Source organism: Colletotrichum gloeosporioides (genome assembly GCF_011800055.1).
Source record: "Colletotrichum gloeosporioides strain Lc1 chromosome Unknown consensus_4, whole genome shotgun sequence".
NCBI lineage: Eukaryota > Fungi > Ascomycota > Sordariomycetes > Glomerellales > Glomerellaceae > Colletotrichum > Colletotrichum gloeosporioides.
This window is the reverse complement of record NW_025544649.1, coordinates 199,197-224,460: the sequence shown is the minus strand read 5'-3', so window position 1 is coordinate 224,460 and position 25,264 is coordinate 199,197. Positions and strand designations below refer to the sequence as shown.

Sequence of the window (25,264 nt, the reverse complement as noted above, 5' to 3'; positions counted from 1 at the left end):
ATATAATTAAATACCTATAAATACTTAGGATTATCACTTTTTATTATAATATAAGCCTATCTATAACTTTATACTATATAGGCGTATATACTACGCCCCTGAATACGCTTATATATATACTAATAGCCTCTACTAGCTAAGCTATTACTAGGCCCTTTAGGCTAGGTATCTAGTTCTTTATATTATATAACTTATACTATAGTTCTTCTATTTCTAAGTAAGTCCTTATTATTCTTATAATTTTATAGAATAAATATTTTATCCTAACTATCTAATACTTAAATAAGTTATTTAGCTATTATCTTTACTTATAAGTTATAATATAATAATAGTATAGCTACTATAAAGGCGTTAGCTAGCTTAATTAAATAAGAAGAATAGCAGATAGTAAAGCAGTAATAGAGATAGTATGCTAATTAATTATCAGCAGTGCACTTAGCAGGCTGTGTGCTAAAGGTAGGCTTACTAATAGCAGCGTAGGTGATATGCGAGAGAGAGGATAGGTTAACAGTTTAGTAGTTAGTAATTAAGTAATTATAAACTATATTATTATCTAAGTGAAGTTTAAGATCGTGAGGTTTTGTTCATATGTAAGTATCGCTATAGTTAAGAGAGTTATAATCACATAACTAAAGGCTGTGTATATTATCAGGAGGCGCAGAGTTAGGAGATCTGTCGCTCTAAACAGGTGAAAATCACTGTGAACGGCCAGAGGCCGCTGCTAGGAGCTTATCGCTAATAATAATTAGTATCATATCTCTTTTATTTTAGTCTTTCACGCTGATTGTTAATATAGTCTGTAGCTATGAATAGTCGAGTAAAGTAGCATTAGCAATCTAGTATAGCTACTAGGAACTGTTAAAAAAGGCAAAGTAGTGACAGGACTTTGATGATTTTTCCTCATCAAATTGGCATCCGGCAAGACGATCTGTTCCTTTTACCCGAGTTCCAAACCAGCTGATCATGTATGTCGTCTGAGCGATCAACTAGGGAGTGCTTCATACCCATAGTCCTTACATCACTCTGGAAGTCCGAACTCTCTGAATACCACTGTACCGCAAATAGCCCAGTCAGATCGCGAAACACAATCGGGTTGTTCGTGCACTTACGGAAATTTCTGTTGTTCATCGAAGGTTTCCTGCTCGTCCCGTCTGTGAGGATTCTTTTGGGGTCTTCTTCTTGCTTCCATGACCGGAGGAGCCATGACAGGAGGGTTCGGAACCATAGCCATAGCCATAAACATCCCCATCATCAAAGGAGGAAGCATGAGCTGAGGAACGTTCATCGGCAAGACCGGTACCCCGTTCATGCCAGGATCGGCGCCAGGACCATGGACTGCCATGACCCTCATCGGACGTTGCCCTGGGGGCCTCTGTGGTCCAATACCTCCGAGAACAATAGAGGATAGGAACAATGGAAAGATAGAGAAGCGCATTCTGACTTTTCCTTTGAAAATATAGCAAGGGAACTAGTAGAAGTATTCTAGAACGCTCGTGTAACGTCCTTTGCTGCTGTTACTTCAATCTGGATGGAGGGGTGCTGAATTTCTCCCTTTATATACTCGCTGCACTGGACATCTGAGTGGGATTGTCAGCGTGCTAGTTTACGTTAGATAAGGAGCTATTAACCGTCTAGGTCACTTAGCAACTGTAGGTTTACCTGTGCTAAGAGGTTATCGCTCTTTACTTTACTTGATAGGGCTAGCATTGAATCTGCCAGGAAGAGGTGTAGTTAAGGTTTCACCCCTCTGTCTCTAAGTGGGAAAACTCGCCGCTGACTTGAGTTACCCCAGCTTTAGACCGAATAACGCTGCAGATGAGAAGGTTTGCCCCAGAAAAGTTCTATTGGTACATGGGAAACTTCCGTAAAAGGGGAAACTTAAGCGCGATGAATCCGCCCGGTAGCCTGCAGATCCCAATAAGTTCTCAGATATATGAGGTCATCATCATCAACCCTTAGCAAGCATTACCACATGATGAATTCCGCCACTAAGAAAAACGATCTCATGACCTAAAAACGTAGGAACTCTACCTGACACTACGTAAAACTACCAGAAGCTGATAAACTGTAGCTACCACAGTTTTGCACCGATTAGAGGACTCACACCTCAAAGTCTTACTCGTGCGTGTTGTTTCTAGCACGATCGCCACGGCCGTATTGTCTAATGTCCCCCCTCAAGCACATCAGTCATGGCTACTGTTGCGAGTTCCTTGCTGGCTATCTCTGCAATCACAGCAGCCATCATTGCAGTCGTCACGCTCATGCATTCATTCGTGCTTCACGACTCCGAGAACCTTCTCCGCGCCGGTCGAGCTATTGCATGGATCCTAATCTTCTTCCTGGATTCTGCCTTTATACAACTGGTCATCGGAATCTTATTATGGTTCTGGACACACATGCATAGCAGTTCGCAGCTGTTGTCTTGCTGTTCCTGGTGGACGTGGGTATTGCAGGATGGATTGCTGTTAGGACCGACTCATTCAGCCTTTCAGGCGCACAGTAGGAGATATCATGGTAAGAGAGATAAAGCTTCCTATCAACTTTGCTACCAAACGGATCTACTGCAGAGTTGTGTGTTCTGATCATATACAATTGTATGACGATGACTCGGTGCACTTCCGACATGAGGGCTCGACGGGCTGGGCACTAGCCATAGGCTCCCCAGCTGGCACAGAAACTATATCTTTCAGGACAAAGCCAGCTCGGATGCAATTGAAATCACACCACTGCGGCTATTGCACGCGCCGATAATTACCATCTTCGTATGGTATTCTGAACTCGGATAAACTCTATCCCAGCCTTTGGCTGTTTCCACATTTGTCGATAGATCTACCCTGCTTAGATAGCAACCTTAAGGTGCGCTCTTAGCGAAGAGAAGTTTACATTAAGGGACGCGCGCCTAAATTCTAAGCCAAGCATGTTCCGTGTCTAAACTTTTCGAATGATATGCTGCAAAGCTTTTAGTAGCGGAGAATTCCCAATCAAAAGCATCTAACTGCTATCAATCTCATATTAGTGATAACTAGCATAAAGTCAGACTGTGAGCCATCATGCATTTTGCATTCTGATATACTTCGCAAATAAGCGGCACTGCAACTGTTATATATCGGCCTCCTATAATTTCTTTTCTGGTCGAGCAAGCTCCAGCCATACGACAGCGGTGTGTGTATTTCTTAAGTCTTCTGATTTAGGAAACTAAAAGAGAGTTTATTTTTAAAGTGCGAAGCCTGGCATTTAGGAATCTAGTGTCTCTTCCGCATTAAACCCAGTGAGTACGATAACTTAATAACCTTCACTTGAGTTCAAGAGCTCAAAGTCGCTTGCGAACTTTGCTTAGGTGGCTGACAGAATTTCTGTGGTAGATTGCCTTTGCTTGAAGGGTTTCCCGAATTTCGCACAGGGACGGACCCAAGCCCAAGCAAGTCGACTTGGGTGATGACCATTGTCTCCCAATCGTTGTCTTAAACCACGACAGGTAGCGAGGGTCAATCGGCTGGTGCGACGCGTTTTTTCTTGCGTCGAAATGCGACACCCCCAATTACTCGAAATGTATTTGCTCAAGTACACAAACATTCTGCTCCAAGTCATTCTTGTTGTTGGGCCTTGGTTGCACAACTCGCAGGCACGACCCAATGAGCAATGTCCGGAGTCCCTCAATGACAATCAAACGATTGAGAACTTTTGCCCCATTTATCCAGACCTACCTGAGTTCAATCTGCACACCTTGCAGCACAATATCACGTCTGAACAGCAGTCCACGTGTGTCTGGTCAGCCAGCCCTGAGGAAAAACAGCAGTTTTGCGTTTTTGCCGACTCTCGATTCAACAACGGTAAGGGTATAACCATAGTCACGACTCCAGAGCGAGCTCAGAACATATTTCGCCTAATGGCATCTACCTCACGTCAATCTACCAGAGTCGAAACTTTGTTCCGGACCGAAATTGGCGGACGAAAGGGTCGAGGTATCTTTGCCAATAAGCAGATAGCTGCACGCAGTATTATTTCTCGAGAATCACCAATTATCATCTTGGACCATAACTGGTTCCAAGATATTCCGCCACCGGGAAAAAACGTTCACTCGGCGATGCTAGCGTTAGCTATCGAACAACTGCCAAGCGTCACACGTCTAGTAGTAGACGAGCTTTATGCCGGACTAGGTACGCAAAGTCAAGGCCAAAAAATGTGGACAAACGGATATGGAGTTGTAGGGATGCCTCCGAGCTGGCTGGGGAAAGAAGATGAACCTGATGCTGGCATGATCACCGTACATACAAATATTTCGGTAAGCTTCTAGCGCAAAAGCAATGAACTGGGTCCGACTGTTGACACACCATCAGAAAATTAACCACAGCTGTCGGCCTAACGCTGTGGCCCAGTGGGACTGGGAATCGTTGACGCACAACCTGTACGCGGTCCGCGATATTGCCACAGACGAGGAGATTACTATCTCCTATATTCCTGGATTGAAAACCTCCCAGGAGCGTTATGAATATGCCAACCAGTATCTCGGCTTTAACTGTACTTGCAGCTTATGTATGGCTCCCGGCGAGTTCGTCGACTTGTCTGACAGCCGAGTAAACGAGATTTTATTACTCGAACAAGCGTTAGTAGATTACAGGCATATTGCGCCGGCCGAATCAGTAGCTATGGCTGAACTACTTGTGGGCTTATACGAACAGGAGGGCTTAGCCGCTCTTATTGGCAAAGCGTATGCAATAGCAGCGCTGGAATGGAATGGTGTTGGCTCCGAGTATCAAGCGCGCTTATGGGCATACCGGAGTGTTCAAGCGGGTCTTACTTCTAGCATTGAGTCTGGGGTGCAGGATTATCTACCCGATATGGAGAACTTGCTAGACGGGGCTAGGAAACATTGGTCTTGGAGATATCGTGCGTAGGCTTCGGCAATATATAAGCACAAGCAAAGTTTCCGCTTGGAATAACCGCCACATCAAAACAGAAATCGTTCTTTATGACAGGGTGACTATGGTTACAGTAAGATTAAGAAATAATAGTAAAGAATTCTAGGTATTACATGGGCTTAAAGTAGACTAGGCGTGATGTTACAGCCTATTCTTTAATAATTATTCAATAGACTTAATTTATATAAGCTATCTCTATATCTATTCTATAATCTGCGCTTCTCTTCCTATTTAGGGTACTTAATATAAACTAGATTGAATTGATCTAGTGGATGGCTTCAGACGATCTGTATTAGACATGTCTCTTAAGTCTATAATCATAAAGAGGAGTCTTCCACCGCTTTAGCTTGAGAATTTTAGCTCAGTTCGCTTAAAAAATGAGAAGTGAGGATTCCCGCTAGATTCATGTCGCCAAATGGCTGCCTTAAGGGACAAAAGTCGAAACGGCGTACTACTCTTCTGGTCTTCTGGTGATCTGATCTCGTTTACAATTAATTTCAATTAACATGTTGCTTCAGAAAGACCATCTGTCAGCAACACTAGTTGATTCCAAAATTTTTGACACAAAGGCAAACTCTTTAAGGATCTTAATCAAAAACTTAGCATAATAACTGCGGCATAGACAAAAAGGGTTAAAGCTGTGGCTGAGGACTTTGGTGATGGTAGCACAAACAGAGCCAGTGCAACATTGCTGATTTCTAAGTGGTTCACTCAATGACCTAACATTCATGGGACGTAGGGAGAGCTTAGTTATTTCAATCTAATCGGGGTCCTATGCTGACCCCAACGGTCTGAGAAACTCGCCCAGAGTTGCACTTGCCAAGCTCCCCGTGTATCGCATTCCCTTTCGAGAAGATGGGGAAGAGCTGAGATTAGCAACAGCAAGGAATTGTGCCTTGCCGATTATTCATGACCCTTTTTGTTCACACATGATGCATTCAACTGGAGGAATCATTGCTGACATCACAATCTGAGCAGTCTCGGCAGGTGGCGCTGTAGCTGTCGCGTTTCATCTCCAGCTATGCGCGACTCATGAGATCACTTTTATGATAGACATACTTAGTTTTAGTTCCGTAGGTAGCAGTTCTTGATCTATCATAAAAAGAGCTGTCATTGACATTTTGGGGGCTTGGTTGAAAGTATGGCTACCTATGTGGAGCTGAGATCCTCGACTATCGAGGGAGCTACAGATACCAAGCCCCAAAGCATTCCACGATTAGGCCGGGGCAAATACCCACTCCCCCGGCCAAGACATGTTGCAGAAAATCGATTACGTACTCGGAAACTCGGTTAAGCATACCCTGCGCCTTGCTAACGAATTATGTGGCAAGTTCAGTTCAGCTTTTCTGGATGCCGTACACTCTGGGACTTTCGCACACTCTCTCGTCAGCAACAACGTTGCATTCGCATCACTTAGAGAAACGGCAAGACTGAAATGACAAGGCCCCGACTAACTTAAGGAAGCAAGACAGATACAACGGCTTGCATGCAACGCCTGTCATTATTTTGATAAAGCCCGGGAAGGTTGATTGAAACGGAGGCTTTGGCAAGGCCAGCCCAGTGCCTGCACTCTGTGGGAATTCCTATTTGAAGCATCGTCCGTTTCGCAGATCCCTTCCGTTTTCATTTCCGTCATACTGAGTTGCGATGTCGTTCTCATTGCCATCCATACCCTACCCACCTTCTGGGGATGGCGTTTGGAATCCTGTGACGGCAACCATAAACTGGTGTGAGGAAGTAAGCTTTCACTGTCATCCGTTGCTTTTCTTGGAGATGCATCTTCGGGCGGTGATGTATCCGGTGAAGCTGACCAGTGTTCTCAGGACTACTACGTCTCACCATACGTGGCCGAGGTTGTAAATACGTTCACCAATGCCATTTTCGTGTACTTGGCATTGGTTGGAATTTCCAGCTGTGTCAGAAACAAGCACCCTGGTGTATTTCTCGTTGCATACATCGGTTACATGATAATCGGTGTGGCCAGCATCTTCTACCACACCACTTTGAAGTGTTCGTTGCTCCCGAGGACTCTGACTACGACAAAACTGACAGATAGCAGACTGGATGCAACTGTTCGATGAGCTGTCTATGATATACACCACATGCATCCTCTTCTTCGCAGTGTTTTCCCATGGCAAATCTACCCTAGGCCAAACTCTCCTTGGCCTCTTCGTCACCAGCTTAGCGGTCTTCATCACAGGTTACTACCACTATCTCGGCGACCCGGTCTTCCACCAAGTCATGTTCGGTATTCTCACTGCTACAGTGGTGTTTCGAAGCCTTTATATCATGGAGAAGATCTTACGGCCCAAATCCGAACCTCAGAGCCCGTCTGAGCACCTTGATGTAGACCTTCTCAAGACCATGTGGACCCTGATTACATGTGGTCTAAGCGCCATAGCAATCGGCTTCCTGACATGGAATCTCGACAACATCTTTTGCTCACAGCTGCGTGCCTGGCGTCACGAACTTGGTTTGCCTTGGGGCGTGCTTCTTGAAGGACATGGATGGTGGTAAGTTTTGCAACCCAGTTGTCTCGAAACTGACGATACGCTGACAAAAGGAAAGGCATTTGTTCACCGGCATCGCTTGCTACATTAATGTAACGTATGGGCTCTGGCTACGTTACTGTCGCGATGGCAAGAAGCGAGAGATTGTGCTAGACTGGCCCTCAATGTTTTGTTCCGTCCCTACTGTAGAACGTATTCGACCGACAGGCAAGGGTTCGGCGAAGTTCGATGGGAAAACGGAATGATCCACAGCTGCAAATATTAGAATGCACGCCTGCATTACGGAGACACGGGCTATGGCTATAGTTACTTTCTTACTAGACCTCAAGCCAGCAGAATATGCCACGAACAGCTATACTCATGCTTCACTTCCCGAGTGAGATGCCGATATGCTTAAGTAGCAAGTGCCGCACTGTTAATTAGCAGCATGGGCCTTGGCGACTTCACAAGAAAGGACTTGCAGCAGATTTATTCAGGTGGTTGGCGTCTATTGCTTGAAGGTCAATTGACCAAAGAAGGTCTGTCTCCTGGCGAGTCGTAGGATTTTACCATGATTCTTTGTACGAGTTTTCTCGGCAACCTGTTTATTTTGGCCCTTCGGACCCGTCAGCATCAGCCGATTTTGTTGTCTCAGCCCTCGTTCGCTACGGATCCAGATGGCCCACCGCAGCACATGCCACTTTTGTCTGGGCCTACCGCCAAGCAAAAGAGGCCGGCCTGTCGCTGAAACTACGGCATTGTATTAAGGGGCCTGTATGCCAAGACGTACAGCAGGGTAGTCTATCAGGACATGTCGTCTTTAAGGTTTGCCTACCCGTTCCAGATCTTTTTAGAGAACGTAGTAACCAACCAAGCGCTAAAGATGGTACTAAATATTTTGTCAAAGCACGTGTGATCGTGCATCACAGCCACAGAACCCACCTCCCGTGTCGTAAGGCCAAGACTAGGCGCGAAAATGTTAGCTTCGTACGCTGACTCCGAAAGAGCCCACCAAAACACATAATCGCACTGCGAGCGGGAATATGATCGACGGGCCACTCTTCTCCTGAGCATTCATGCGGGAAGGTGCAGTCACTCTATTGATAGACCAAGCCAATTGCTGTGCAAGCCATATTCCGGCCAGCCCGTGTTTGAGGTCCTCCCATCGCACTGCTGAGCGGAATTGTCAGCGTTCGGGGCACACTTGACTTGTCGTTTGTGTCCACGTTGAGAGCAGAATGTCTACTTTGCTCCATACAGTCCCCAAGGGGTACTTTCAGCTCGTCGTGTCATCTTAGGTTTTCTATGGATAGTTAATATTCAGGAGTCGACGCCAAGATCCAAATGACTCGAAAGGCTGGCCTTCGTTGCTCATTTAGGAAATGTGTCTTGTGACCTCTAGATGTTCTTGAACGAACGTCGAACTGTCGAACATCATAAAAGGTGACGGTGATCGCTCCTTCATAGTCTTTCTCTTGCTCATACTTCACTCATTCGATACTCAAAGACTCAAGCTTCATATCATTCCTTGTCTATCATCACAACGACGAAAAGTCACCAAAGTTTCTACCTATCTTTCAAAATGCAGTTTTCCGTTGCTATCAGCGCCATCCTTTCGGCCATGGCCGTCCAAACCGCTCTTGCTGCTACCGTATGCATCATAGGATTCCCCAATTGGTAGACCACTAACTCACGAATGATAGTGCGACGTCAGCGGAAAGAAAGAGAACTGCTGCTGGGGCAAGGACAACGAGTCCTGCCAGAAACAAAACCCCAACAACGAGATCTGGTGTCTTAACGACAAGGCGAACTATTGCAGCAGAGTCATGAAGCAGGGCACTAACACGCCTGTTTCCGCGACTTGCGTAAGCACATCTACGACTCTCTTTTACTGGCCACATCACTTACTCGTTTCCATCAGGACGCTGATTGCTGCGATACTGTCACCGGCTGGGGAACTGGATGCCCCAAATAGATGTGGGGAGTCCAAACATTCATTTCTTTTCGGGCCATCACGGAGTTTGTTTGTAAGGCATTTAGCCCTCTCATTCAGCGTCGACATTGGAACATCCATCATTCATTGGGCCAGGGGAGTCTTGATGCATTTTGTGTACTCTGCTTTTAACTCAATATACACGCGCATTAGCCGAACTTTGCTACATGCTTCAGCAACACGTGAGAAAGAGACCACTTTTGACGGCCTGCAAATTCGCTCCCTAAGGAATACGGGTGAAGACGGGGGCTTCATCCTTGACATGAGCTAATCGAAAACTTCCAACATCATGGGGGTTGTTGAGAAAACAAGTTTGCAACGTCGGCTTAGCCTTGCGGTTCCACTTCAAGCGCGGCACGTTGTACTCGAACATGATGAGAAGACTCATTGTCCACCGTCGTAAAAAATACTTAACGCTGTTGCTTATCCCCGTGTAAGCACACCAAAACCTCGGCGTCTGCCAAGATTCGGAGCTCGCTTCCGAGATGAATGCTAGGCACATCGAAGCACCAATAGGAATCAGCGTAGCAAGGCGGATTCACTGGCGAACTTCTGCTTTTCCTGCCTGAGAATTGTAAAAACATAGGCCCAATTTCTCCGCCATCCCAATAGTGCTTTTTGAAATGAAAGTACCGCACAGCGATAGACAGCTCGTAAACTCAAACACGCACCTTTCTGCAGTGCCCGCAGCCGTCACATCGCTGCCCAGCCTGGCTTCTGTTCCACTTCACAATAAAAAAGCCCCAGCTAAATATGTGACGCAGTAGAGCGGCACAGGAGGCCGCCCATCGCAGGCTCCAACATGACCTTTTATTTAGATACAGGGTGCACGCTCAACCCAATCTCAATTGCTTCACGCCGCAAATAATCCCAACCAATCCCAACCATAATTTCTCGCTTGCCTACGCCGACGCAGCACGATGAATGTCTCCCCCAGCCAAGACAGCTCCGGGCCCATTGTCCGACTAGAACTACCCAACGATTGGCCCGAATTCGAGGTCAAAAATGAGTTTAGCGATACCACGGAAACGTGCTTCGTGCGTCTCGCTGCTCAGTTCGCCGCCGGCGAGCTCGATCTTTCTGGGTACATGGATGGGGTGTTGTCGCACCTGCAGAAGAACGGTCCGAGACACAAGTGGGATGTGCCCGTCAAGAACAGGATGGCCAATTTTATGGAGCTGGACTTGTTTGCTGGAGCAGTAAAGAGATGGTTCCTGGAGCCGAGCTTTGTTCCGCTGGAAAAGGAAGGTGAATTATGTTCCCATCGGGTTTGATGGCCCTTAGTAGAACCAACATGCGTCGAGACTGAGCTGACGCTATTTTTGGTGGACAGACATATACAGGTTCAAAGATCTGGCCATCCTCGCGTGGACGGTCAACGACCCTGGCGAATTCGATCGCCGCTGCCAGCAGACTGGTCTTGACCTGAAATCTCTCACACCAGAACTGGCCGACCTGCTCCTTGTAGTCTGCTATTGCAGGCGTCACACAGCCCTCTTCGCTCACTTCATCAAAAGCTTTCCGGGCCCCCCTCCACAGACCACATTCGACGCCGTGGAGAGCCACGTGCTATACAACACCCGCCTCGACCCCAACACAACTCTCTTCCAGCACTCACCGAAAGCGGTCACTAACTCGTCTGATGAGATCACTCTGTGGACAGAGATCCTCAACTCGCGCTGGCTGCATGATCCGATCGATGGGGAGAAGGGCTATTTCCTGGCTACACAGGTTGGCGCCATGGGCATATATACTAAGGAGACAGACGACAGTGCGGCCATGGGCACACCGAAAGCAAACGCGTATCTTGTCGCGTTGGCTCAGAGGGGTCTGTGTTATGACCTGCCATTGGCCGGGAGGTTCCTCGCGTCGTGTAAATCGGTTGCGCAGGCACGCGAGTTCCTGGGCATATTCCCACCGGAAAAGATGAAGCACGGCCCCGAACCGTCAGCATATGAATCTGGGTCCATGATTGTAGACATCGCGAACTCGCGGCAGGCGGACGGCGAGGTGAGGTCGGCCATCATGGAGCTCGTGCTGGAGGAGATTGGAGGGATGGATGTGAATGCTACGGTGCCGTCTAATCCATGGGAGTATGATATGCCGGGCTGTCCAAGGTCGCCTCATTTCAATGGTCTACATGTGGCGGCGTCTCGGGGGGATAGGGTCTTTGTTGAGTTGCTTATTCGGCATGGGGCAAGGGTGGAGGAGAAGGAGAGGGTGACCGGCTTGACTGCGGCTGGGTTTGCGATGAAGGAGGGACATAAGGATTTGGCGAGGTGGCTTGAGGGATTGAATGAGTCTTCATGATCTGCTGTAGTAGGGATCAGGAGTTCATCAACTTGATTAGACGGAATGGCACATCAGACTTGAGACGATCTTACCACGGTTGCTTCACTCCTTGTAGTCCTGAACCGTATCTAATCATGTCGAGTTGACAATATTGGTAGTGGATCAGAATGAAGAAGCATTGTTGGACTGTGTTATCATATGACGGCTACTTGTACACTGATGCCCGCTAATGAGCTCGTGAGGATTAAACATGCGTTTCGGTTAGTTAATTCTGAATAAAGAGCCAGACTTCCAGACTGTTCATCTCTTCCAGTTCTTTCTCGCAAATAAACTAGACTTGACAACGTCACCTTGGGTCATGCCAACCCCGTTCAATAAACGTTGCTAGGGTATGATTGGCCCGGCTCTGGTCTTTTTGGGCGACCGAGCTGCTGGATTTGGCAAGCAGCATCGTCAACCCCACAATCTCCGCACCAGCATCTGTGGGGTTTACCGTTGATCATGCGATCAAGAATGGAGAGAGTCCCCGTGAAGGTCCTAGAGGCTTGGCATGGGTACGGTGCATTCGTCGTGGGGTTTGATCTCAAGCGCGGATTGGTGCGGCACAGGCCGACGGCAATCCGGAGAAGTTAACAGCGAGCTTCCGACTTAGGTACAATAAATAAAGGCCTCTCCAGGGAAAGGCAGAAGGCATGTTGGATCTCAAGTGAGAATTGGACCGTATCACGATCATCCCAACGGCCAAAGTCCGCCAACATGTTGTTCAACCGGGGATCAACTCTCCTGGCCGCCGTGTTCTCGGCCGGTCTCACTACGGCCTTTGAGAACCCAGTGAGAGAACCCGCCCCCGATCCATCACTCGTATTTGCGGGCGGCAATTATCACCTGTGAGTACCTCATCCAGCGTGAATAATCTCAGTTCAGGAACCTTGGCTGATCTTCAATGGCAGCACGTTCACTTCGTACAACAGAATCACCATTGTCCGCTCCGACAAACTGAGCGGCCTCCCCAATGGCGAGCAAAAGACAATCTGGACGGACACAAACACCACCCGCAGTGCCAACATGTGGGCACCTGAGCTTCACCAGATTGACGGCGTCTGGTACATGTTCTACTCCAGCTGCGACGCCAGCCTCTCGTGCTGTGACAGCTGCTCCACGCGCGTTCTGCGAGGCTGCGACGCCCCTGGCCCCTACGATTGCGAATTCCAGCATCTCGCTGACTTGATTCCTCCCGAGGGATCAAGGGGAGGGCTCGACAATAACTTCGCGTTCAGCATCGACGGCACGTTTCTCGAGGTCCCCGGTTTCGGCAGATACCATGTTCTGAGCATCAGAGATAATGAGTTCAACCAGGCTCTGGCCATCACCCAGCTTGACACGGATAGCTGGACAGTCGGCGCGTGGCACGTTATTTCCATCCCGGACCAGCCTTGGGAGAGAAACATCACCGGAGCCAACCCCCCTCCTTCTGACGATTTGGTCGGCGTTAATGAAGCACCCCACGTAAGCTTTGTCTTCCGACACAACCCTTGAGCGTGCTAACACTCGCAGCCCCTGTACCACGGTGATGACATCTGGTTGTGCTACTCCGCTTCCAACTGCGCCACGCCCAACTACTCATTGGGCCTCCTCCACTGGAACGGCGGCGATCCCCTCCTCAAGAGCTCCTGGGACAAGACAGGGCAGGTCTTCTCTCAGGCCAATGGGCTCTACGGCACCGGCCACAACTCCTTCTTTACCTCCCCAGACGGAACCGAGATTTGGGTGAGTTGTAGAGATAGATTTGGTCGTGGACAATTACCCATACTGACATGGTCGATAGAACGCCTTCCACGCTACAAGAAACTCAGCTGGCTCATGTGGCGGAGACAGATTCACGTCTGCTCAGATCGTCACGTTTGATGAGAACAACACTCCTAACTTTGGGGTTCCACAGCCCTTGGGAGAAATCTTGACACCTCCGAGCGGGGAGGCGAACTAAAGACATTGTAGAGTTGTTCAAGGCCCAAGTAGAGGAGTATTTAGACCGATATCCTACCACTAATACAAAGTAGACGAGTCGCCAGAAAGGTCTCTGAGAATAACTAGCCGGCTGCTTGAAATCGAGCGCAGTGCTGTTTCATCGTCGTGCCCACGCATATCGTCTCTATCTATGTCATGATTCCGGAAGCAAGTATACTCTCATTGCTGCAAACTGTCGATCTACTTGGCATTTCAGCCCCATGCAATATTCTCGCCATCGTTTTCTTGCCTTTATCCCTTCTTGCAGGACCCATCATCCAGATGGGACAGCTAGATCACAGCGGGGGAAACGTACCTCGGGCGGGCGAGCTACCCGCGATTCTGAACCCCGTTCGCGCTGTCGTGGCATGGACAATGGTTACGATGGAAAATTATGAACGTTGACATGATTGTCAGACTCAGGTGTGTTGCAGTTCGTTTTCACCTGCATCTGGCTGTCATGCCTACGCTGTGAACCGCTATGTACATGGGATACTGCCCGTTATAAGAAGAATTTTCCCGATGAGTCAAAGATATCTGCACAATGATGCTGTTTGAGTTCAACAATGTATTTTGTCACCTGGCCAGGATTGCTGCCATGCCATATTCTCAGCTTTGCGCCATTGCCTGACTTCGCCGTCACGATGTGGCGTAGATGCAGGTTGCTCCCTGCTGGATTCGTCTACAATCTCTGCCTATAGCCGTATGTTCCTGTTGAGATGGACCCAAATAATCCTTAGATCTTTATCTGCGGATCTCCAGACGCACGGGAGTATCCCAAGAAGAGCTTCAAAGTACATGTGGTTGGTAGCAATGTCAACGGAGACACATCATACCACGCCCGACCAACGATTTTTCGATAAGCCGATCTTGACTTCTAGAAACAGTCTGGCTAAATCTCCGTCGTTTAAGTACGTCTAGTTTCTAGCGCGACGTCTTGACCGAACTGATGATATTCCATGTCAGCTAAAGAGGTAGGTGTTTGATAGTGAAACGGACTAAGAAAGTCTGGCAGCAATGAGCTTTCAAGTTCTCAAGAAAGGATGCAAATGCACTGCTTCCTGATCAATGCGATTGCTCTCCTGTTATTGCATCTAATTGTTGGTGGGAACATGCTCAACACCATCGCGTCCCGTTGATGGTGGCGTCTCTCATCTGATGTCATGTATTAGCTGTAGATGCACCTTGAATACTCCCCAAGTGTTGCAACAAGCTACTAGTCTCTGATTGAAGCGTCGATTCTCTCCGTGAGACCTTTCGTCTCCATGCTTTCAAAAAAGAGTATTCTCCTACTTTCACAGCCCTGAGAACAGACGTCATTGCTGTAAATATCTAAAAGTAGGAGAATACCCTTTCTTAAAAGCATGGAGCTTTGTAGCTTTGCTTTTCAGTACACTATCCTGGAGACTCGTCCCTCCATTTGACTTTCGCATATCTGTCTGCCTGAACAGGCCCCCTAGAATCCTACCGCGGGACGGTTTCTGCTCATTCTTTGGAGCATAGTACAAGACACCGGCTATAAAGAGCTCTGCGAGGCACCAAACCTCAAGAACACCAGCCACAATGGTATAAGTGCATCCATACACTGGAAACAGAGCTGATGGTGCAGCCGCAGACGTGCGTAATCGATCCTTGCACTCCTCTCGGGATTGCGATGTGAGGTGACGTACAACCCGGAAGTGGGCCCTTCTGTCCATCATCAGTCTGTGATTCGCAAGAACACATCCAAGATGAAGTTTCGTCTTGCCATCCCTGTCTCACTGCCCAGTCACACAAGCAAGGTCACCCACAAAGGTGGGCCCTCAGAGTTATCGAACACGTCCAACACCATCATCACAATCTGGGCAGATTTGCCTTCTATCCGTTCACCATGTCTACCTCCTCTCTATATATACCACTCATCCTCACTCACGATACAACCCCTCCTCCAGAACCCACCCCCTGACCCTCTCCCCAAGCAACCCCCTCAACCCCTCCTCATCCCCCCGCCCAGCCATCTCCCTCACCCGCGAACTACTCACAACCTCTCCCTCCGTCCCCGTCACCAACTCGACTCTCTCCGCCCACTCCCTCTTGCCCCCCAACTCCTCCAACCCGCCCTCCCTCAAACCTTCCAAATACCCACGCTGCTCCCCCTCCCCGCCCCACTCATCCCCAACCCTCAAACTAATTATCAACCTCCCCCGTGCCAAAAACGGGCCCAGCGCAGCCTTCATACCCCCCTCCGCCTCGGGGTAATACTTCGGGTTGAAGATCCGGATGAGGGTATCATACCCCGCCAGATACACCTGCTCAACCCCGTCCCCATAAACCCCGCTGCCCTCCACCGCGCGCGCCTTGCCATGGAAAAACGGCATCGTCGTCACGCCCACATCAACCTCCAACCCTTCCCTCGCCCCCTGCGTGAGAAGGTCCTCCGCAAAAGCGCACATCAGCCCCAGCCGCACCGCGAAGGCGACCGGCTTCGGGGCCTTGTCGGCGTTGTTCACGGCCAGGAGGAGCAGCAGCCGCGCGCCGCCGCCGGCTTGGAGCGCGGACGTGGCCATGCGCAGGTGCGCCAGCGTGGGCGGGTTGAAGCTCGAGTCCAGCACGACGAGGCGCTTCACGGGCTGCTGCGGCCGGCGCGGGGATGGGGACGGCGCGGCATCTTCGCGGTGGTGGGGGAGGGTGCAGAGGACCCTGAAGGATTCTTGGGACGATTGAAACGACGATAGGGAGCGGGAGAAGAAATCGACGAGCGCTTTGCGAGACATTTTTGTGAGAGTGGGATGGGATGGCTGGTGGTGGTTGATGAAGTGAGCACGACGCGTGCATGTCACTGCATGGGCGGAATTTACCCCGCTACGTGGGGGTCGGGTGTGGGGTGCATCGCGCCAGGGGTAATCAAGGTAAAGGAAGTAGCGTAAGGGTGTATGTGATCCGCGGAACGGCTTGATATCAACATTGACAGGTATCGTACAAGAAAAATCTACATCCTCAATCTTCCCTACTTCAATCTCTCTTCTGCGACTTAGCAAGCATGCTCGAGGTGGCCAACCCAAACGCGAAGAAAATGCCGATGCCGAGGAAGTTGAGCACGGCATTGATCCATGGCGGAACCCTCTGCCTGTCCGCCAAGTCATCGAGAATCTTGTCGATCCTCTCCGCCATCTTCTCCTGCCCGAAGCCGACGCGCACCCTCTGCACGCCGTCCGCACCCATCTTTTCCAGCTCCTTCTTGCTCATCTTGTTTAGCACCGTGTCCATGACCTTCGTCCACTCCTTCACCTGGTCCGGCTCCCGCAGCCAGCCGGTAGTGCCATCCATGACCGTCTCCGTCGGTCCGCCCGTGTTCGCCGCCAGCACCGGAACGCCGGCCAACATTGCCTCGAGGGGCACGATGCCAAAGTGCTCGTTGGAGGGCGTGTATACCAGCAGCTTGGCCGACTTGAGCAGACTGTCCTTCAAGCTCGAGGGGATCGACAGCAGGAACAAGACGGGAATGTCCGCGGGCGCGGAGAGCGCCGTGATGATGTTCTTGGCCGTGAACGACTCGAGACCCAGGTCCTTGGCCAGCGTCTCCAACTCCTTGTGGTAGTAGAAGTTCTCGGCGCTGCGCAGGTCGTACCCGCCAGCGACGACCAGCCGCGTGCCCTTCCTCTTCTCCTTGGGCAGCGCCGCGAACGCCTTGACGGCGAGGGCAATGTCCTTCTTGCGCTCGAAGCGGTTGATGCTCAGGATGATGTTCCTGTCAGTCCAGACGGGCTCTTCTGTCGAAACGGTCTCGCTCTTCTTGGGGTCGATGTCGACGCAGGGGTAGACGACCTTGAAGTTCTTCTTCTTGGCGAGGGCGGGCCAGGCGCGGGTGGCGACGCCCTTGGTGAAGCCCGAGTTGACGGCGATCTCGTCGGCGAAGCCCATGCTCCACTGCTCGACCCAGTCGAAGGGGACGCGGTAGACGCGCTTCCACCAGCGCTCGCGGCCGAGGGCGAGGTACATGTCGGGGAAGTGGCAGTAGAAGAGGATGGGCGCCTTGGGGACGAGGTACTGCAGGAGGGGCAGGCCGGCGGAGAGCTGGTCGACGAAGAAGAAGTCCGGGTCCAGGGACTGGAGCTCGCGGGAGAAGTAGATGTGGAGGAGGAGGGTTATCTGGCGGGCGATGGCGCAGAGGATCGTGAGGCGGCCGAGGATCGATTGGGGGAGCCAGTCGCCGTGGACGCGGACGTCGAGGGTTCCTGCGAGGGGAGAGTGTCAGTTGAGGCTGCTTCGGCGTCGGCATTGAGGGGGAGGGAGGGTGGTACCATCTCGAGCTTCCTCGAAGCAGTGGCCCTTGTCGCAGTGGCTCGTAAAGATGACAACCTTGCAGCCGCGGTTCTGGAGTCCAACAGCTGCATCGACGACGAGGCGCTCTGCACCGCCGATGCCCAGGTCGGGATGGAAAAAGACCACCGTCTTTTTGCCGTCGTCTTTCTCCGCCATGGTTGCGGTCGCTGTGTGCGTTGTGGTGGTGGTGTGGTGTGCAGACAGAAAGCTGATCTGCCTCCTTCCGAGAGGACAGAAATGCGACTTGAGACGAGTCGCAAGCAAGTGGGACGAATTGACCTAGGAGGCAGGAGCTCCCCTCTGTGTCGTTGGTGATTGGTTGCTGCAAGTGGAACAGCTCCTTACCTAAGAAACGCCCAGGTCCGGGGTTGAGTCGAGGCGGCATCTGGGGTGCGTCAGAAGCGCTGCAGACTGGCGGCTAGTCTTCAGTCTCAGGCCTTCACATGTGAAAGCCCATCTCCAGACTGATCCCGCGTGAGCAGGCCAGAAAGCCAAAAAACAATGGCAGCCATCTTCATTGGAGGATTGGCGCCTGTGCGTGTGAACCAGACAGCTTTAAGGTTGGTGTGTCAGCCAGACTGCCGCCGTGCATTGCGCCGTGATTAGTAGACGGCTCCTGTCCCTTTCGCATTCCGTTTCCCGAACCGAGGTCACCGTCGCTTACAAGTAAGACTGACCATCCTCATTCAGCCGCCTTGGTCCATATACTACCAATCTACAGATCCATCTTTCAAGCTCCATCTTGAATATCTCACCTCAAACAGCTGTATCCTTGAGCTGTCATCTGAACTCCCTAGATATCTCAACTCAATTCGAAGCTCCCAGCCTATCCGTCTCATCCCTCTCGTAAACTCTCATCCGTGCCAAAAAGACACCATCATCACCAAAACGCCAAAATGTCATCACCAACCCCCCTCTTCATAATCCCCATCCCCAAACTCGACTCCCACCCCGGCGGCACCATAACCTGCACCACCCCCTCCCCGCTCGTCTACCTCCTCACCTGGTCCTCCCCGCCCGACAACCGCCTCACAACCCCCTTCTGCCGCGCCTTCCTCGCCGCCCTCGACATCATCGAGTTCTCCCACCCGCCCGGCGTCCTCCTCACCACCTCCGCCATCCCAAAGTTCTACTCCAACGGCCTCGACCTCGAACACGCCTTCGCCACCCCGGGCTTCTTCCCGGACCCCCTCTACAAGATGTGGAAGCGCCTCCTCACCTACCCCATGCCCACCGTCGCCCTGCTCCCCGGCCACGGCTTCGCCGGCGGCTTCATGACCGCCATGCACCACGACTACCGCGTCATGAACCCGAGCAAGGGCTTCCTCTGCATGAACGAGCTCGAGTTCGGCGCCCCGCTGAAACCCCCCATGAGCGGCATCTTCCGCATCAAGTGCTCGCCGAGGGTCTACCAGGAGATCGTCCTTGAGGCGAAGCGCTTCGGCGGGCCCGCCGCGCTCGAGGCCGGGCTGGTCGACGTGCTCGGCGGGATGGACGAGGCGCTGAAGCTCATCGCCGACAAGAAGCTGACCGAGAAGGCCAAGTCCGGGGTCTATGGCGTCCTGAAGGCGGAGATGTGGCGGGAGAGCGCGTTTTATCTAAGTAAAGAGGAGTACGATGGCGAAGAGGCGCGGTGGGATGCGAGGGAGGCGCTTGAGAAGAAGAGGATCGAGGAGGGCAAGAAGTTTGCCGCGGACTGGAAGGCCGGCAAGGCTAAGCTGTGAGCCACCATCATGATTTTAGACGACTTCACGCAAGGAATAGAGAGAACAACTGGTTCAAAAAGCAACGCTACAAGGATCGTGTATTGTATGTATGTAAAAGACGCTATTTTGACTGCCTTCCCAATCGGTCAGGGGGGTATCATGGACGTCCATAAAACACCAAAAAATGCAACGCGGCTTCGCCCGCGAACTGCTCCCTCCCGCCCCTACTGCGCTTCCTCGGCCGGCGCATTGACCGTCGCTGCCGCTTCTCCTTCTGCTCCCACGCTGGCAACAGCCTCTCCATTGCCTTCACTGCTATCCTCTGCGTTTCCGTTGCCGTTGGCTCTGTTGGTCCTTTTAGCCCGCTTAAGCTCGTTCGCTTCTTCCCTCTGCCTGGAAAGCCTCAGCTCAGCCTGGATCGCCTTCTCCCTCCGCGCCTCTACATCCTCGCGCTTGACCAGTTTCCTAAGACCGTCTGACGCCTTGATCATGTTATCGATACTGATGGCGTGGTTCGTCATCTGCCCGTTAATGTACGAGTACACAGCCACCGACGTTTCGCATTGTAGAAGCTGCGACTCGTTAAGCTTGAAGAGCGCCAACGCGACTTGGAACAGAAAGGTGCTGCCGTCGTTCATGCAAAGCACCACGTCCCACACGCGGAACAGAGCCTCGGCGGAAAGGCATCTCGTAAATACACTGAGAAACCATCCCAAGGTCAAGGCCTCGAGCTCGATGTTCAGCTCGTCAAAGTGCTGTGAGAGCTTTGGAAGCACCTCGGCCACATACTCTCGTAGAACGAGCTGGTCAGCGCGAGACGATCGAAGGCTGTGGTCGTAGTAGCCGGCTGGCAGGATCTTCTCGATAATGCTCGACAGAATCCAAAAAGCGTCCTCTGCCGACGGCATGATCAGCAGTAGGTTAGCCGCAATGGCATTCATGCCCTGGCAGTAGCCAACTTCAGGGTTGCGGCGAGCGTACGCCAACAGAACTTCATTCAGCTTTGTGACGCCAGGTCCCTTGCGGAAGAAGATGTTGTCAGTCAAGGTTCGATTTATATCCGCCTGGATCTGCGAGACCACGATAGGATCGTCCGCTTCGTCGAGGCGGGCAATGGTGTCCTGATAATAACCTGGGATGCGAAGGGCTGTGGCACCCGAGCATTCAGACCACACCTTTGCACGCAAGTTGACGGGGATGCCGCCGAGAACCAGGTTTCTAAGCTCCGTACGCTTGGCGCGGCCGACTTTGCCCTTGAGTCCGAGGCCGGTGATGCCGATCAGTTCGCCGTCGGCCAGCGCTGCCTCGGGCAGGTTGACGGCAGGTCGCTGATACCGAGCCTCGGCTGCGGCCGCTGCAGCGGCTGCCGCCGCCTCGCCGTCTCGCTTTTGCTCAGCCCGGACCTTGCGCAGGAACTCGTTCCAACGAGCTGCCTTCTCTCGCTGCAAAGAATCATGCAACTCCCCCATCTGCTGGAGAAGCAGCTTCACCGGCTCGGTGTCGTCCCTAACAACGGTCCCCGCGGCCGCATCGGTCTCGACAGGCAGCGTTGCCTCGCTCTCGGTGACTGAAATCGTAGCGCTAGCAATGGGAACGAAGCCACGCTCATCAACCGTGATAAGACCGGGAGACTTCATGCCAAGCTCACCTCCCTCGAGCACCTCCAGAGACGGTGCGCTGAGTGCGGGGGTGTGAGACAACAGCTCTGTCGGGAATGTCGCCAGCTTGAGGTAATCTTGCCACTTCTTAGGCCTGCCTTCGCTCGAGCGTTCCTCGGCGGAAGAAGGGCTGTCGGGTCGCTCCTCGCTGCCTCCGGGACTCGGAACTTGCTCTTCTTCAATCATCGACGGGGACAAATCCGAGCGTCCATTGGACAGCATCTCGGTTCGCCCTCCTAACTTGTAGCGGCGAGCCATCTGCGCCGCTTCACGCTGTCTCTTCTTTCTACGCTGATCGTAGATAAACCCGAAGCGATCGGTAAGATACTCGCTACCAACATAGTTGTTGTAAATATGTGTCAAGGTTGGGGGTTGCGTCTCGGGCGGGAGAATCGCATCCATTTCCACGGGACCATAGCTCTCCTGCCTGGGCGTGGCGCTGGTAGGGCTACCCGTCATGGTGTCCCATCTCTCCTGAGGCTGGGTTCGCGCTGTAGTCGCACCAGAAGGAGGATTGTTCATAGGTCCTGTTCGGCGCATGGCCATGAGTGCCTTGGGACCGCCCTGGGTAGAGACCACCCTACTCGACTGAGTCGTCTTGGCACTAGATGTAGACGATGCTCGCATGGTCGACTGCGGCTGAGTAGCACTATTAGATCGGCCGCGGTTGGGGCCTCCCTCGCGCGTATTGATGGCGCCTCCAGCGACCAGTCTCATGAGGCTGGCAGCGACTGAAGTCGAAGCCTTGCGCGACCCAGGTGGGCCAGACTGGATGCTGGACGCCCGACTTGGGGTCCTAGGCGGAACATTGTCAGACGCAACGCTCTCCGGCGGCGGACTGAACAGGTCATCCTGCAGGCCCGGCCGCCTGTCACCGTACGACTGCGCTCTGACAACTGCAGCGGGTTTTGTGTCGTCTCCGTTGACGCTGTTGGGTCCGCTGTTCTTCCTGCTCGTACCGCCCCAGAGAAAGTCCTTCCAGCCTCTCGTCGTGCCTCGGCCATCAGGGTTGGAGGGGATGGAGAGGTTGCTGGCGCGGACGGTCGCCTCGTTGTCGGTCTGGCCAAATACGTTGTAAATGACGGTGTCCTGCATAGCATCGCTCATCAGGTCCGAGAGACCACTCTCGTTGCGACGGTTGCCCGGGCGGGCTGTCTTGACGTCGGTCTCGATGGCCCGCAATCTCGTCTCGAGGTCCAGGTTGGATAGCCCGCATTCCAGAATGATCTTCCGCAGAGCCCTCTCCCTTTCATCGGCTTTCCTCCTCAGCTGGGCGATCTGAGCGTCGCGCTGTGCCAGGTCGGTCGCGAACTGCCTGATGAGGGGCACGGCGCCGTCTCTGGCAATCAGGCGGTGGATGTGTTCGTCGTTGGCATGGTGCAGGGCGCCGGGTATCTTGTGCGTCGAGATGGGCGAGTCCTCAAACAGCGCATCGCGGGCAGCCTGTTCAGCAGCGGGGGTGCTGCCGGTGAGGTTGCCCAGCAGAGAGAAGGCGTTGGACCTGGCGTCAGAGATCTTGCGGACGGTCGCGGGGGGCTCAGGCTCTGGGTCGGGGGTGACGGGGTCGGGAGGGAAGGAGGTGTCTCCCCTTGGCGAGTCTGGTGAGAAGGAGGGAAAGCTCGTCAGAGACTTGTCTTCGGAGGCGGCGACAGAGCTGGCGGAGCTCGAGGGCTGGGAGTTGAGCTTCGATCGTTTGCCGCGGACGGTAGAGGAGCGGGCACTCCTCATGGACGTTGCGCTGTGCTGGGAGATGGAGCGCGCAAGGGGAACTGAAGGCTCTGAGTCCATGGCTGGTGCTGGTTTTGGCGGGTGATGACACCAAACGTCATGGTTTCAAGAACAGTCGAGGGTTGGCTGTGCGAGCCAGCTGGGGCGACGGCGATCGATGCTCAGAGTTGTTTCGTGGGGGAAGTTATGCCATGCGGTGAAGGATGCGGTAGTTGTGTTTGGGAGTAAAGTAGCTGCTGGTGTGTTCGTGGGTGGTGCAGAGCAAGACAGGTGGAATAAGGGGAAGTCGACGTTGAGGAATGACAGACGCTAGAGGTCTAGGGAATAGGTAATAATGATAGCAACACCAGAAACGGGATGGGTTGGTTGGATGGCGCACAAAATGGCAGGCGGGACACTTGGACACACACACACACACACACACACACACACACACACACACACACACACACACACACACACCCGTGGACACCCAGGTGCCAGAGCAGAGCGCGATGACGGTTTATGCAGTCAGGGATCCGGGACATGCCTGCCCGACACCTCACCTCTTCCGCAGTCAATGACCACCAGTCGCTGCTGTGGCTGCCCAGTGGAGGTGACTTTAGTGGAGGTGACTGGTGAGGGGGACCTTAACGGGTCTCTGATCATTCTCTGGGGTGCCATCCATTGCTTTTGTTGTGCTGTGCATCGCGTCTTGTGCAGGCAGGTCGAGGGGTGCGACAGGCCTGGCAGCTTCCATTTGGATTCCACGGCGTCCCAAGTACCTGTACTTGATCTCGCCAAGTCTCCCGCAGCACTTGGCGGTGATGGGGCACATCTTCATGTACCGCAACAGTCTCCTCTGATGCGCGATCACGATTACCTCAGGCGCCTCAGCTGCAGCCCAGTGCCCACTACGGATACCGCGTAGGACAATCCACTCCCACCTCAGCCCGGCCGAAGATTCCACTAGGGACCCTCACCATCAATGCCTTATTACGGGCCGAAGCAGGAGGCGAATGTTGTGCATGGCGCCCAAAGTCCCGTCTTCCAGCTTCGGCTCCTTTTCCTTTGGCTTCGATGGCTGAGTTGGATACATATCAAGTGTACTGCGCCTACTTATACACTAGTCCATGTAAACATCCAAATACCTGCTTCGTCCATCTAGAGTATTACTCACCAACCATCGTGGACACGTACACGTCAACCATAACAAATAAAGGAAATAAGGAGGGTCTAGTGCCACATCACTAGCAGTTGGAAAAAGCTTCGGCCGGGCTGCTACCTAAGGTACCTATTGCTAACAAGCCCACAACACAAGCAACACGCAACATGGGAATACAAGGGACACACTCTGACACGGTACCTTACCCTTCGGGATGCAAATCAGGGCTCTTAAACAACGTGCCAACCCGCCCTCTCTCCCCCCTTCCTCCCTCTCGCCCGGGTCCCCCGTCCTCGACAATCACCGCCAGCGCAGCCCTGCCATGCCTCTGCGTACCCAACAACCCCCAGTCTCCAAGGGCATTCCCTGAGTCTCATCGTCCCCGACTCCCAGTCTCATGCTCAGACGAGCACCAAATCGCAAAGAACGAAGCCCTAGGATGACCACGAGAAATCGTCGACGCGTCGTCTCGTCCCCCCTCTCCTAATAATACAGCCTCAATATCGAGAGCCCTACCAACTGTAAACTCACAGCAAAAAAACCACTCACATCCAAATCTCTACCTTCCCTGTCTGGGTTGCCTCCAAGACCAATGACAAACAAGCACTCCCCCTCCCTCCACAAACAAAGACAATCCTGGGCTGGAATTTCTGCCTTCGTCCTCATCCCAACTCTTCCAATGCCCACGAGACCAACTCCCAAGGGAGGGCAGAAAAAAAATAAGAGCCCACTCAAAAAAAAATCTAAGGGTCCTCCTCCATCGTGACCTCCGCGTCCAAACGAACCGTCTGTCCGTACCTTGTGCGTGTCATGTCAGGCACCGACTGGCACGCTCAATGACAGAAAAGACACACACTCGGGCACCCAGCCTATTCCCGATTATCCCATCTCGGGCTCTCCCTAATATTACCACCTCATTTCAGGGGTCCTAGTGCCTATTTTAATCGCCCCCCTCGCCGTCCCATCCCCCCCCGCGATCAACTTTCCCGGCTGCGCGGTCGCCGGCCGGCGTGCCTGGTAGGTACGCCT

General features: G+C 52.3%; 8 protein-coding genes and 1 pseudogene across 9 annotated transcripts; 6 read left to right on the top strand and 3 right to left on the bottom strand.

Moving 5' to 3' along the window:
* Nucleotides 1-3,547: 3,547 nt before the first annotated feature.
* GCG54_00002970 (uncharacterized protein) lies at nucleotides 3,548-4,895 on the top strand (the record flags this gene model as incomplete). Its single annotated transcript, XM_045403049.1, has 2 exons — nucleotides 3,548-4,282; nucleotides 4,338-4,895. 2 exons carry the CDS (start codon nucleotides 3,548-3,550, stop codon nucleotides 4,893-4,895), a joined length of 1,293 nt encoding a protein of 430 aa, XP_045271176.1.
* Nucleotides 4,896-6,566: 1,671 nt separating this feature from the next.
* On the top strand, nucleotides 6,567-7,674 carry GCG54_00002969 (annotated as a pseudogene). The gene is made up of 3 exons: nucleotides 6,567-6,929; nucleotides 6,979-7,432; nucleotides 7,488-7,674. Coding segments are annotated over exons 1-3 (1,004 nt in total).
* A 1,316-nt stretch (nucleotides 7,675-8,990) lies between these two features.
* Nucleotides 8,991-9,383, top strand: GCG54_00002968 (uncharacterized protein; the record flags this gene model as incomplete). Its single annotated transcript, XM_045403048.1, has 3 exons — nucleotides 8,991-9,059; nucleotides 9,112-9,273; nucleotides 9,330-9,383. The coding sequence occupies 3 exons, from the start codon at nucleotides 8,991-8,993 to the stop codon at nucleotides 9,381-9,383; spliced, it is 285 nt and encodes a 94-aa protein (XP_045271175.1).
* A 938-nt stretch (nucleotides 9,384-10,321) lies between these two features.
* On the top strand, nucleotides 10,322-11,711 carry GCG54_00002967 (uncharacterized protein; the record flags this gene model as incomplete). The annotated part of the gene is made up of 2 exons (XM_045403047.1): nucleotides 10,322-10,649; nucleotides 10,735-11,711. 2 exons carry the CDS (start codon nucleotides 10,322-10,324, stop codon nucleotides 11,709-11,711), a joined length of 1,305 nt encoding a protein of 434 aa, XP_045271174.1.
* Nucleotides 11,712-12,449: 738 nt separating this feature from the next.
* GCG54_00002966 (Extracellular exo-alpha-(1->5)-L-arabinofuranosidase) lies at nucleotides 12,450-13,677 on the top strand (the record flags this gene model as incomplete). The annotated part of the gene is made up of 4 exons (XM_045403046.1): nucleotides 12,450-12,580; nucleotides 12,644-13,199; nucleotides 13,248-13,460; nucleotides 13,519-13,677. The coding sequence occupies 4 exons, from the start codon at nucleotides 12,450-12,452 to the stop codon at nucleotides 13,675-13,677; spliced, it is 1,059 nt and encodes a 352-aa protein (XP_045271173.1).
* A 1,924-nt stretch (nucleotides 13,678-15,601) lies between these two features.
* GCG54_00002965 (Nicotinamide mononucleotide adenylyltransferase) lies at nucleotides 15,602-16,450 on the bottom strand (the record flags this gene model as incomplete). Its single annotated transcript, XM_045403045.1, has 1 exon — nucleotides 15,602-16,450. The coding sequence occupies one exon, from the start codon at nucleotides 16,448-16,450 to the stop codon at nucleotides 15,602-15,604; it is 849 nt and encodes a 282-aa protein (XP_045271172.1).
* Nucleotides 16,451-16,688: 238 nt separating this feature from the next.
* GCG54_00002964 (Alpha-1 3/1 6-mannosyltransferase alg-2) lies at nucleotides 16,689-18,155 on the bottom strand (the record flags this gene model as incomplete). The annotated part of the gene is made up of 2 exons (XM_045403044.1): nucleotides 16,689-17,911; nucleotides 17,978-18,155. The coding sequence occupies 2 exons, from the start codon at nucleotides 18,153-18,155 to the stop codon at nucleotides 16,689-16,691; spliced, it is 1,401 nt and encodes a 466-aa protein (XP_045271171.1).
* Nucleotides 18,156-18,895: 740 nt separating this feature from the next.
* Nucleotides 18,896-19,723, top strand: GCG54_00002963 (Hydroxycinnamoyl-CoA hydratase-lyase; the record flags this gene model as incomplete). The annotated part of the gene is made up of 1 exon (XM_045403043.1): nucleotides 18,896-19,723. One exon carries the CDS (start codon nucleotides 18,896-18,898, stop codon nucleotides 19,721-19,723), a length of 828 nt encoding a protein of 275 aa, XP_045271170.1.
* Nucleotides 19,724-19,929: 206 nt separating this feature from the next.
* On the bottom strand, nucleotides 19,930-23,151 carry GCG54_00002962 (TBC domain-containing protein C4G8.04; the record flags this gene model as incomplete). The annotated part of the gene is made up of 1 exon (XM_045403042.1): nucleotides 19,930-23,151. The coding sequence occupies one exon, from the start codon at nucleotides 23,149-23,151 to the stop codon at nucleotides 19,930-19,932; it is 3,222 nt and encodes a 1,073-aa protein (XP_045271169.1).
* Between the last annotated feature and the right edge of the window lie 2,113 nt (nucleotides 23,152-25,264).